Source organism: Crocodylus porosus, unplaced genomic scaffold (assembly GCF_001723895.1).
Source record: "Crocodylus porosus isolate Cpor-Errol unplaced genomic scaffold, CroPor_comp1, whole genome shotgun sequence".
Taxonomy (NCBI): Eukaryota; Metazoa; Chordata; order Crocodylia; family Crocodylidae; genus Crocodylus; species Crocodylus porosus.
Window position 1 is genome coordinate 2768862 of NW_017728948.1, and position 14001 is coordinate 2782862.

Here is a 14001-nt window from a genome sequence, read left to right on the forward strand (position 1 = left end):
AAAATACAAAGGCAATGAACATGGAGCCAAACTGGGAGAAAAGTGTTAAGTATAGAATCACTTGGAAAGAGTCTATTAAGCATGGAATAAAGGTGGTTGAAGAAAGAAAAGCCTGACATGCAGGAAGACCTCTGCACCGCATTTAGGCTAGTTAAATACAAAATTTCAGCTGTGATAAGAGCAGGAGGGACGGCCGTTCAAAAAAATGGGCTCTGCAGATGTTCAATGAGCTGATGCCTCACCCAACACAAACCTATTGTCTCACAAGACAGACAGATGTCCATGTAAGAAAACTGATAAGACTTCCTATTTTACAGCATACTCTTGACACCAAATGGGTGAACAAGATCATTCTCACATGGGACAATTTACCCTTTTGGTTACTGTGCCCTGGCTAAATTTGGAACAGATTTTAACATAAAACAGAAATCCTTCTTTCAAATGAGAGAGAGAAAAAGGAAAACACAAGTAGAAACATTTCACTGATAATTAATATACAGTCATTTCACCCTTGACAGCAATAGTAAATCACAGGTTATTACCACCCTCACCCCCAAAAACCATCTTTGATTAGCTAAGCGGATTGAACTGCCCGAGTTTCTTACACTGCAACGTACTTTCCAATAATCCAGTCATTCATGGGTCTCTGCTCTGAAACCTCCCCAAAGTTCAAACATACTTCCTGGAAAGAAGATGTTAGAACTGGATATTGTATTCCAGTGTCAGCCTCTCGGAGGCCAAAGAAAAGGTAAGATGAAACTTTCCTACTCAAGATTCCTATTTGCTTTGTTATTTTCTCCTCCTCAGGCTTTGTGCCACATGCAAAACATTAAGCCGGTGAAGTTTTTCCTTAAAGCTCTCAGACAAAAGTTGTAAGTAAGGTAAGGCCAAGGACCAATTCCCTGTGAAGCTCCCGCTAGAAACATCCCAGCAAGATGACGATGCCCCTTTCACAACTCTAATTTAGCAAGGCCATGTTTATTTTGTGATGCTCTAGTTTTTTTAATCTGAATGCTGTGCACAACCAAGACAAAAAGCCTGACAGAAGCCTTAGTACGTTACATCAATGGTATCGCCATACTTCATCCTCATCCACAGCAGGTACTGTCGGTTTTGAGGTGCAAAAGCAACGAATGCGCACAGATGCCGCTGTTGAGCATACGTACCAGGTAAAGCTATACACTCTTGATTGCGGGGCTCCCATTGACAGTTCTGGTCCATCGCACAGCTTTTACAACTTGTCTTTTTGTTGCAGTAATAGGAAGGGTTATCCTTGGGGCAGTTGTCATACACAGTAATAGGAACCTGAAAGACAGCACGGTTAAGCTTTTCTCTTACATGACTACTTAATGCACACAAGAAGCACAGAATCATAGAAAGTGAGGGTTGCAAGGGACCTCAGGAGGTCACATCTAGTCCAAGCCCCTGCTCAAAGCAGGACCAGCCCCAGCTACAACATCCCAGCCAAGGCTTTGTCTAGCTAGGTTTTGAAAGCCTCCAAGGATGGATCTTCCACCACCTCTCCAGAATCACCACGATCTTCCACAGAAGAGGCAAATGATTAAGTCTATCAAGTGCTGAGGTTTACTAGAGGTTAAAAAAGACTGCAAATTGACTGGGACGAATTACTTGTTTAGAATACCCTGTTCAACCAGTACACCTACACACTTCCCTCACTATGCTCAAGTCCCTCAAAGACTCAATCCTGCCACCTGACTTATAAGGACATGACAAGTGCACTTGCTTTTTCTTTCTTAAACTATTACGGGAATCCTCAATGTTCATAGGATATTACCCATCCTTGCACCTTCCCCACTTCTTCCTGGTCTCTAAGACATGTGCTACTTAGGAAGTGGAAGCACAATATGATCCAGGGTCCCACAAAAAGCCCTACCCCCACCAGAAAAGAGAAAATAAGAAAAATTAGATTTTAGTGGAGAACTGGTATTTATGAGAGGAACACAAACAGAAACTGTGACACTGAGAAGGACTTCCCTGAATTTTGAAGCTTCGGAGCCAGATTAATATTTTAGGGTGAAGCTGAAAATGCCTTTACCTGGTCTTCTGTGCAGTTGCTATGCCCTGAGATGCACTGGTCATTGCACCACTGACAGTTGTTTGTGTTGGCCGTACAGCTATAACAGTCTGTATTCTGATCACATTTTTCATGGTCTACAAATATTAAGGAAAAAAACCTGCATGATCAAAAACAGGCATTTCCGGACAGAGTTTTAAGAATGTGCTTACACATAGCATATGATACAACCAGCAACTGTATCTATAGATTTCCTGTAACCAACTAGTTATCAACAACACTGGATTCTTACTTCCAAGTCATCTGAGTTACTCCATTTATTTCTGCTGTCGAAACTTTTTTGGGATTTGACTGTCACAAAAATGCATGTGCAATTAAAGGCACAAAACCCCCCAGTTGCATGGGCAAATGCAGCTATATACAAACACAAATCAATGAACATGCAAACGATAGAGTAGACTTCAAACAGGGAATGAGGATGAGCCACTGCAGATCCATTTTTTTGACAGCCTGGCTCTTCATAACTTGGGATATTTTCCCAGAAACTTTACCACTTCTAATTCATCTTTCTTTCCTATTACCTCCTCTGCCTATAGAGAAGTTTATTGCCCATTACAAGCTCATCAAACTAACGTCCCTCTAAATCAGTGGCTTTAAAATAATTAAAGGATGTTATCTAGTACAAAGTATGTTTCAGAAAAAGCCAAACTTGGAGCTGGCAGAGATGTAGGATAAACTGCTTGCTAGCTCAGAGTGGGAAAGCTTCATATGAGGGGCCCATAATTAAATATGATTAGGGATCTACTTATCTCATGGCAAGAGAATGCAATTTTTGCAGCTTGGTCACAGCCCAAAGAGCATATTTTGCCGTCATTTCACAGTGGCTCCACCCCTTGGCACTGACTGCCAGAGAGGCCTCGCCCCTCCGTGCTGATTGGCAGAGAGGCCCCAGGGGGAGGAAGGAAGAAGTTACAGCCGTCATCTTAACTATGGGCTGCCCCTTGTGTGGCCCCACCCCTTGGTGCTGACTGGCAGAAAGGCACAAGGGGGCAACCACCATCTCAGCTACTGTCCTTCATGGCCCCCGCCAGCCAATGCCAGGGCACAGACGCAAGGAGGACCATGGGCTCCTATTGGGAAGCCATTATTTTATTTGGATTAAGTTTTTTTTTCTGGATGATTTCCTGGGAATTTGCAGCCAATGCCATTTTTCGTAGCAATCACAGAGATTGCGGTTTTTTGCAGTTTCCATGAAACCACAATTGAAGCAGGTCCCTAAATATGATGGGTATAACTTTGCCCAATGAAGGATATCTACAGGCCCTGACCTACGCTGAAATAAATTAAAGCAACTATCAGCTGATGTCTTCAGCTGTAAAAGGCAGATCTCCTGTTACCTCTAAGATACAAAAAAGACTAGGACCCTTCCCACCACCACCACACCCTCTCCCCCCTTTTTCCATAACAGTGCTTGCCATAGAATTCGTGGTCCCCCCGAGTGACTTCCTATGGAGCAACTATCCCCACTTCAATCCTGCTGGCCAGATAACCTTGAGGACTGAGAGTATGGTAAACACAAACTCTTTCAAAAGGACCCAGGCCCAACAGAAAAGAAACTGATAAAGATTTGAAGGAGAAAAGTTAAGCTTTTAACATCCCCTCCTTTCCCATAATGCTGAGCAGACCTTGCTACCTGGGTGTCTGGTTTTATTGTACCCACTTAAATTGAACAGTTTCCTTTTTTTATTAGAACAAAGTCTAAGCCACAAAAGGCTCTATATTAACAATCTATAACCGTATCTTCTGCATAGTTAAAGTAGTTTGCTTTTGGGTTCAACTTTGCCTTTCGCCTGCTGAACACATTAAAAAGTCTTTCTTCAAGGACCAGGTCCTGCATTTCTACTTGTTTGCTTATGCCAATCATGAAATGCTGAATATTTCCAAGCAGAAAATACAGTTTTGAAAGTTAAGTGAAGAGTTTCGGCACAGTCTGCAGTGCACGTATAAATTAGTCTGCTATACAGAATATACAGGGCCCTGGCCCACAGACCCCAACTTCGGCTGTTTTGGACAACAGAAAAAGGAAGGGAATTTCAAACAAACACTTGGGAAAGGAAAAACAGGTAATGCCTACCTAGCTTGGGAGGGCAGTCTTCAAAAACCTTCTGTTGTTGCGCTATAGTTGCCATTTCCCATGGGACACACTGAGAAGAGTTGGTATTCCAAACACACCTGACTCCAGGGCCTGCTTTTGAGCAAGTTGTCCCACTGTCATAAGCTTCACAGCTTTCTGGTGTGAACCTCAAGATGTCACTCAGGAGAAGGCTATTGAAACCTCCATATATATACATAGTGCTACACAAAAAGGAGAGAAGTAAATGTTACATGTAAGCGTTCCAGTCTCTTTATAAGCCACAGCTAAGTCCTTGTCCTTGGTAGTGATACAGGACACCTGGAGTATATGGACATGTGCATAAATCTAAGTAAAAAAAAACAAAAACAACTTTTGGTTAAAGAACATGTTAGAAGAAAGTAACAACTCAGATTTCCTTTAGTTTGGTGAATCTCAATCCGTGGTTTGCAAGTCAACCAGCATCACATCAACCTCTTCCTAGAATCGAAGATAAACCCCTCCTGCCTCCCAACCAAGAGAAGTTGTGATGCAGGAAAGGTTATATTCTGCCATTGAAGCAAGGCTTGAGAGTGCCTCACAACAATACAAATGTGGGAGCTACAGTGACACGACAAAAATAATTATTCTGTGCTCCTTGGCATCTGAACATTCAAAGAGTCAGTCTGTCAGCTGAAATGGAACATTTTTTGGGTTCCCTAAGGCAGGGATGTGTCCGTGTTTTAGGCACATCAGTAATAACATATCTTCTCATTGCTACCAATAATTTTAGATTGTATATTCAGGTATTTATCCAAGTACTCAACAATGCTTTCAAGATTTTTAATTATAATATTTGATGTGTGCTATATTCCACGTGATGTCTAACGTTAAATATAACGATTTAATAAAAAACAGTAAGGATAAAGAAACTAACAGAACTCAGTGGTTGGGGAAAGTCTATTTCTTTTATCCTACCATGTTCCCAATTCAGGAAAGGAGGCAAGTGTAGGCTTAAACCCCTTAAAAGTGGACCCTTTGAGGTTGTGTTTAACAAACACTGATGCTGATTTAGTGAGGTTTTTGAAAACACAGAAAAGAGTTTGAAAATGCAACTCCATTGAAAGTCAGCAGATGCTAGATGTCTGGCTTATACCTGTGACTTAAATAACGTGTCAGGGTCTAAGAAAAAATACCAGCAGAGAGGGCTAGAGATCCAAAAACAGAGACTTTTTGGAATTTTCACTTAAAACTAAAGTAGGTCCAAGCTCACTTCCACAGACCTGAAGGCAATAAGGAAAAACTGCATTGAACTCAAAACTTTAAAATGAAAGTAAGTGTAACAAAAACAATGGTATGGAGTCCAGGTACACATGCACATTAATAATGTACATTTTGTAGCTGGGAGGGAGAAAAAAGGTCAGAAACAGAAGCTACAATAAGCAAGATGGGATAACTCAGATGTGGATGGAAGTCTCAGAAAAAGAGATAGCACAGCGAGCATACAATTTTGGAGATAAAGATGATAGAGCTGTCAACGGAAATAGGAAAGAGGAGAGGGATTACAAGAGAACGTGAGAAATTCAATTTTAGAGTGATTAAGTTGCAGGGATTAGATGGTGACAGTCCAGTTTAATCAAAGAGGAGATGCCAGATGCAGCTAAAAATAAAAACAAGCCGGAGAGAGAACGAGGAAGCAGGTTACAGGTGAGCATTAGATTTGGGACACAGAGGTAGAAGTTGAAGCCGTGACCAGAGCCAAGGTCACAGAGAAATGACCTTTCATACATACATGTGTTTGGACTCGGGTTCACTGAAGTACACCATGCACATGCAAAGGGTTTGCAGTCTTACCCGTTGTATAGGACAGCTGAATGGCCAAATCTGTTGACATCATGATGGAGATCAGGACGAGGAAGAATTGACCAGTGATCACAAGCTAGAATGAAGGAAAGCTCATTTCAGAAAAATTCCTCTGGCATAATTAACGACTGACACTTACATAGCACATTTCTTCCTGAAAGATCCCAAAGCCCATTAACAACACTGCAGGAACTGTTTTACCCATCGCCAAGATGCAGCCGCCACTAGACCGAAATGTGACAGCTCTTTAAAAGACCATTCAGTGACACCCACTATACAGCACGTCAAGGCAAAAGTAAAAGCTAACACAGGCATACCTCGGAGATATTGCGGGTTCGGTTCCAGACCACCGCAATAAAGCGAATATTGCAATAAAGCGAGTCACACGAATTTTTTGGTTTCCCAGTGCATATAAAAAGTTATGTTTACACTATACTGCAGTCTATTAAGTGTGCAATAGCATTATGTCTAAAAAAACAATGTACATACCTTAATTAAAATATTAAAATACCTTAATTAAAAAATACTTTATTGCTAAAAAATGCAAAGTGAGCAAATGCTGTTGGAAAAATGGTGCCGACAGACTTGCTCGACGCAGGGTTGCCACAAACCTTCAATTTGTAAAAACCGCAATATCTGTGAAGCGCAATAAAGCAAAGCGCAATAAAACGAGGTATGCCTGTATATCCATTTTAAACTATCAGTTGCAAGAGTGAAAAGTTTCTTCCATCCTTTTTTTTGTTTTTTTGGCAAGGGTACATTAGCAGGGGCAGACTCATACTTTGAAATATTTTTTTAGCATATAATAGCCTAAGGATTCTTGGTTGGTTTGTTTTATAAGTACGGAGCACGATTATTCCATGGTTTTCTAATAGCATAGCATTTATGAGTGCTGCTTCATTTTTGTCAGTTTAGTTTTTCAGGTAATTTCTTCCTTTAGGCGTTATGAAGAAACAACTGAAGAAACAGAACCCACTGTGCAATCAAAGGGGGGGGGGGGAAGCAGAATAAGTCAGTCCAATTTATCCCACTTTACCTGAGCAAAGTAAAAGGGAACATGCGAGACGTCGGCATTTCGGAGGTAGTTCTAAAAAATTCTATGCGATTAATGGGGGAAAAAGGTGAATCTGCTACAGAAGAAAAAGATCTAAACAGCACTGGCGTATCGACAAGCTCTCAATACAAGAGCAAGCTATGGTGTGTCGCAGGCTGAAATCTCCGAAAAACAAATCCACAGTTTTAAAGCAATATTAAATAGGCTACACAGAGGATATATACACAGAGACAATCCTATTATTTCTTTACCAATTTTATTTGAGGAACAGTAGAATAAGAGATGCGATACCAAAATAGTCCTCTCAAGTGTTCTTTTAAAATAGAGGGTGTTTGGAAATGAAATCTATGGAGCTTTATTAGGTGACTTTAATAATCTAGCAAATTGTTGCTTTACAATTTAACAAAAAAAAAAGGGTTTACTTGACATTACGGAAATTAACTTATTGAAATACTACTCACAAGGATAGACGCACAGTTCAATTTTTTTTTTTTTTTTAAGATGACTTCAGTAAAATTGGACCACAATTTGTATTCTTTTTTCTATTTCTGCAAATTGTGAGTTTATTAAGCCAAGACACACATTTTTCTAGTTTGTTAGAAGTCTTGGAATGTTTTGCTTTCTAAGCTTCTTTCCCATCCTTAACAGAAGATCAAGCACTGGAAAAAAACTTAAAAAAAGAAAAGAAAAACTAATGATATTAAAACTACAAAGAATTCTTTCCATCCAGACTTATAAAGTTACGCCAACCTTAGGTTTATAACATGTAGATTCTGTTAAAGATATCAAATTAAATGGAATCTATGTGCTATGAAAATACACAGCACCAAATTTGGCAGATTTATTTTCTTTTGTATTTTGGAGTGATGAAAATCATCACATCATTGATGGGTGTATGCAAATGACGATGTGGACTTCGGAAAATAACTGAAAAGGTGAAAAACTTACTGAAGTCCAAAAGAAGCTGCACCCATGCCCTCTCATTTCAGATGAGGTAAGGGTACCACATCTCGCGCTCTGCTAGGACTTCAGAAGTACCTTATCAGAGTTTACACCTGACTTGGACACCCAGGAAGCATGAGGCCACCTCCGGGATGAAAGTTGCTGGGAGAGGAGGAAGGGGAAACGAGGAGACGGAAGGTTTTCCAATCAATAGGAAAGTCAGAGACCATCTTAGCTAGAAGTTCAAACAGGCAATCCCATCCCCATCAAGCTGATGTCCCATGCTAGGAAGGGCTCCCCATCCTAGACGTAAAAACGTGTTTGAGAACATTGAGCCCTTACACCATGGCTGGAGAAGATACGTCCCTGCTCAGAGATATTCATCATCCATGTCACTCTTGACTGTGTCCAAATCAAGCTGAGGGATAAGTCCAGATAGTCCAAGCGCTGCAGGTGATGACTGGCAGACCACATGCCTGAAGCGACTGAGCCATTAGTTGGCACAGAAGTACTGGTAAGTAAGGGAACATGTTTTAAGCAGTGAAGTGAGATTCTTCAATCTCCACCTGAGGGTCTAGCAGTCCCAAGACTGGTTGAGCTGAATATTTCAACAGGCTAATAGTGTCAGGTCCCAAATACTATGGGGACATTGTGCTAGGTATCCAAGATGATCAGTAGCAAACTAACATAGGCTTCTTTAATGCTGGTGGCAGCTGTCCTCTTCAGAAGCAGTTATCAGCGTTGGCTTCAGAAGCAAGGATTTGGAAAGGGACCCAAACCCTAAGACGGCTGGAAGTTTGTCTTGGAGGAAGGCTCCCATCCCTGTTGTTTGAGAGCATGAGGACAAGCTATGGTCCATGGAGAGGTCCTCTTGGCAGGCTCTCCCTAGAACAGTGATTCCCAAAAAGCATGCCACAAGTGTGACACAAGTGTGCCAAGAAGATTGGTATTTCATCAGTATTAGTTCCAGCCCAAAAGGCTCCCCCTGAGTCTAGAAATTTGGCAGTGGAGAGATGGCAAATTAACACTGCTATTGCTCCCTTGCATGGAGCAAAATTTCCAAGCTCCATGCAGTTGGATCAGGGGCCAGTTGTGCTGACCCCACAGCAGGATCAGACACCAATTATCCAGCCTGTAGGGCCAAAATGTTGGGCACTACTACGTAAGTCTTACGCAGTGTGTATGTATGCATGTGCATACACTGTGCCCCTTGTATATACCCTTCGTGTGCATGCCCACATGTGCATAATACAGGCCCACTCACATGTGGCATGCAAACACCACCCCCCCAGAAAAGGCATATTATATATGCCAGAGCGAAATGTGTTGCCAACTCTAATCCAGTGTACCTCTGGTTTCAAAAGTTTGGGAAACACTGCCCTAGGATCATTGCTGGTGTGGCTGATGCAGAGAGTATTCCAGGAGTGATGCAAAAAGTTGGATAACCCCCCCTGACTAATTGATACATGGGCCAGCACCTTTCCAGATGGCCTGGCTGGGTCTTGCATGAAACATGATACAAGGAAGAGTTTCAAACATGTTTTACTGGTCTTCTGCACCCTTTGAAGGCTGCCTTAGAGGTAGAAGAATGCACTATAGCTAAGGTGACCGTAACAGGGCACTTGGAGGTGCAGGCTGCTTGCCTAAGAGGCTTCTTGCAGGTGGCAGAGGGGAGCTAATGAGAGGCTCACCTGACTGGAAGGGCTCCGGCTGGAGCTATAATCCCAGAGCCTGCACCAGGCAGGTAGTCGCTCCCCAGCCACCATACAAGGAAGAGCTCCTGACTACAGGGCAGCAGTGTTACGCTGAAGGAAACTGGTTTATACTGGGTGACTCTGGAGACCTGTGAATTGAGACGGGTTTCCTGGGTTAAGAAAGGGTAGGCTTTTTACAGAGAAGTGGCCTTGGTTTTGTTAACTTCAGAGGGTCAGGGTACCCACTATAAGGTCCAAGAGGGCCAGGTGTATAGGTTAGGGAATAGCCCTGGGTGGGAAGATACGCCCATGAGGAGCTGAAAAAGTCTGCTCTCTTAAAAGGGCAGAGAGAGCTATTTCAGATGTTGCAGGGTTTCTGTTATAGCTCAGGGGCTTATAATTTTGTTAGTGTTTACTCCAGTGGTTTGGCTGGGACTCTAAGCAGTGGTTCTGGAGGTCCCATTAGTGCCTCGAGGCTGTGAAGGCTGAGGCCGCAACAGCGTGAACAACGTTACTGTAACACAAACAAGGCTTGTGGCATGGTGTAGGGGAGGAAAAGGAGCCACGCAACTTGCCCCTCAGGCCACAGGTGCCCTACAGGGGCCTAGTCAAGTCAGGAGAGAAACTATGAGGATTGAGGCTTACTCTGAACCCTGCTGGTATCCTCCCTTAATCATTCTTTAATAGCAAGATCAAGGCATGACAGGAAAGCAAACTAGAGGGAGAGGCCATAGAGTATGAGCTGAACAGGAGCCGCAGTTCTACTAGGAGGTGTCGCGGCTGCCCCAGTGTGTCTGCGACCTCTTGCAGTTTGCATAGTATTTAAGGAAATTCAGGACCTTGCCTGCCCCCTTCTCTTCCCTCCTTCCAAGTCAGTGTGCTAGTGCAGGCAGAGGCAGGCACCACCTGCCCGCCTGACCTACCATGCTACTCCACCTCCCTGCCAGACTGCACCCCGCGCTACCCCTGTGATTTTGGGACTTCTGTTTTAATTTTCACCAACTGGCAGGGATCAGAATATGAAATCCAGGACTATCCCAACCAAACCAGGATGTATGATGACCTTAACTACAGCATGCCCTTCCACCAAGGCACCGCTAACAGAAAACATGCCACTCACTCACTGGCCTAACAGGAAAATCATAAAAGCAGGTGACTTGTGTTATGACCTTTCTATGAGTACAGAGATGAATTGACAAAATGTGAGATAACCTTGTGCAGGAGTGGAAGGGCTCTGGACCAACAATAACCCCAGGCTTAAAAAAGTAAACTTATTATTACTCTGACCTAACAAAAACAGCCAAATGCAAAGAAAGCCTAACTACAAAGCTTTGATATTCGTATCAGAACTAGATCTTGGTAAGGAGCACAAATACTACAGGGTTTTGTCTCTTGCTCACAAAAGGGAAAAGAAACTGTGCATGGATTTTGTACACAATGGTCTTCATAACATCTTTTAGAGAGTAAGATGGTAGGTGGGACACAGGCGGGGTCCAAATAGACACGACTGTTCAAATGAGTATGAGATCATATATAAATAGACAAGCTATGAGTAAAATCGGTATGGATAATCACTCCATCAAGATTTCAAGTTCACGTAACTGTTTCAGGGAAGCTGGTGGGGTCTCTTTGTTCAAGGAATTTTAGTAGATAAAGTCTATTTTGCGCTTTAATATTAAAGGTTAAGAGGAGAACGTTCTCCTCAAATAGAAATTTTCTGGGTGTTTATGCACCTTTTCTTTTTTTATTCAGTAGACTCTGGACTACACATCCGCAGATACATGCTGCCCTCTTCTGGCTGGCTGAAGTCACCAAAGTCTGCCCCTTTTGAAATAAAACCTGGTCATTTGGCTTGATTAAGCAATAGCACTTACTGAGACATTTACACTTAGGAAGTGTACACATTAACCAATAAAGATGACACAACATCGCAGCAGGATACATACTCAGAAGACCTTGCTTTCAGCCAGAAGTTTAACTAACTGAAATAAGCTGTCTGTGTGTTAGCTCCTACCAGCATCCAGTGTTTGCATCTGTCACAACATACTGTTAAATCACAGATGCAGAGAGCATTTAAAAATACCCAGCGAGTCTTTTGGAAGAGATGTTAAACCTATATATCCCTTACGCTCAAAAATGGGTTTTTAATGTCTGTGGTTGTATGCAAGCTATTGACCACACAACTGCCGTTGTATTTGTCTACAAATCACTGCGCTACCAGTATCCAGCTCATTTGCTTTGTAATGTAGAGTAAAAGTAATCTCTCTCTCCTGCTTAAGCACTCTTCTGAAGTATGCTTAGTCGCGTTTGATACACCATAAGCAATATGTAAACGAGTCTTTGTGAAGGCGGCTTTCTCTTTGAATCTCCATAAGACATTTTTTTCTGCAGGGACTTACCAATATCATATGCCATAAAATCTGAAGAAAAGCACTTTGCACCATGGCTCATCGATGTGTCGTTGTGCGTATTTCCTCCAAACACCAGCATGGTTCCACTCATTATCACAGCGGTGTGCAAATATCGAAAAAATCTACTGTCTTTAAGAATTGTCCTTTGGAAATGAAAAAAAAACAAAACAAACCTCTTAAGGAAGTGACTAAAGCCCGACAAAGACAAAGCAATTTCTAAGATGGCTGTGGTGACAATGTGTTTTAATTACTCTAAAATAAAATATGCACTGGCATGTCCCCGATCTGCTGTCTTCCCCCTATAATTTCACCCATCCCATTCATAGGACAAATGTAATTCCACTGAAGCACCTGGTCCATGTGAAGGAGGTGCCCTCAGCTACCTCTACTTTTCCTACAACAACAAGGGCGAGAGCATGACTGGCTCCAACGGCAAAGGGAAACTGCCTGGGACAACTTACTTTGGTTGGTATAAAAATCTTAAAACTAATCCAGGAGTCATTTAACTTGGATGCTGTCAGTCTCTCAGCCCAAGTAAACTATTCAGCCAGAAGCTACAGGACCAGTAATACAACCCAATGGTTTCATACATGAAAAATTGAACAATCTCCCTCTATGGTCAAATTATGGTCAGCATAAGCATAAGGGCCCCACCCTTGCATGAATCAGTGTGATGCATGGCATGCGAATCCCCCATCTAGAATTTCCCCCAAAACTTGTAAAGGTTGTTGGCAGGAAGCAAATCAGATTGAATATGCATACCCCGGTTGCACGGTGTTGTGTCAAAGCTGCCAAGAACCAATTGTGTCTGTGGCTGAGATATCGGTAAACTTAAACCTTCTGAATACGGTTCACTTAGAAGGAAAGATTTGTTCCTTCCTTTAAATCAAGTTTTTGCAAGTAAACACAGTGTTCACCAGCCCGAAGCTGGAATGGAAAGGCAAGTGCTACCAGGCTTCAGGATCCCAGCCAAGAAGGATCTTTTGAGTGCTGCTCTGCTCCTAAAAGGCCAGGAATACTAAAAGCTGGAATACCTTGATCAGTTTAAGGAACCCCTCGCTTAACTCAAATTTGGTGGTGGAAGAGCAATGGCAGCATTAATTGTTGCTCCCCCGTGCTGAATTTCCAGGCCCCTAGTGATCCCACAGTCTGGAAAATGCCACTAAACTTTTAGAGCAATTTTTCAGTTGCAAAAAAGCTCAGGAAGAACAGCTCAGTGCGTTTTTGACACAGATTCCTAGTTGAAATCTCTGGGTTTATTTTGTGACGCCTGTACAGGTGCCTGCACACCAAACAGTAACATGGCATCCTGGTTGAGAGTTACTGCTGTAAGAGTTTGCCAGTCAAATGGATTAGGGGGTTCATGTTAAAGGGGAGGAGCAGGCCAAAAAGAAATGCACTGCTAGAACACAGCTGGGAAAACCTTTTAGCTCCCTGAGATAGATGAGTGACATGGGCCAATCTGCGGGCCCTGCACTGGCCCCTCTCTGCCCCCCCAAAGTGCTGGTATTAGGCCGAGGAGACCAGCACCATCCCCACTCAGACCTGTGCACTGGGACTGGGCATGGAGCCGGACACAGGGTTCCCCACAGGTCCAAAGATTTTACATCAGGGGAGCGATGCCACAGCTCCCCCACCACCAAATTTCCAGACCCCTGGGGAGCCCTGTGGCCTGGATGACATGGCACCGCCAACCAGCTGTGGTCTGCAGCCCTGTGTTAGACTATGTAGACTACCTGACTCAAGAAGTCTATGGGCCAACGAGAGGCAAAGCGCTGCTTGACCTGGTACTGGCTACAGGGGACGACCTAATCGGCGACCTAGTGATCGATGGGAAGCTGGGTGACAGCGACCACGAGCTGATCACCTTCACCATCCGCCATAAAGCTGGC

The 14001-nt window shown here is 42.9% G+C and overlaps 1 protein-coding gene across 2 annotated transcripts in view; it reads right to left on the bottom strand.

The window, feature by feature from the left end:
• The window catches only part of ATRN (attractin), a 254873-nt gene that overhangs the window by 144663 nt on the left and 96209 nt on the right, over positions 1 to 14001 (bottom strand). For both annotated transcript variants that reach the window (XM_019552795.1, XM_019552796.1), the window contains exons 10-14: positions 12098 to 12252; positions 6000 to 6084; positions 4170 to 4390; positions 2057 to 2172; positions 1167 to 1305 (exon numbers count right to left, since the gene is read on the bottom strand). In XM_019552795.1, the coding sequence (XP_019408340.1) occupies positions 1167 to 1305; positions 2057 to 2172; positions 4170 to 4390; positions 6000 to 6084; positions 12098 to 12252 (716 nt within the window). The remainder of the gene's footprint in view (positions 1 to 1166; positions 1306 to 2056; positions 2173 to 4169; positions 4391 to 5999; positions 6085 to 12097; positions 12253 to 14001) is intronic.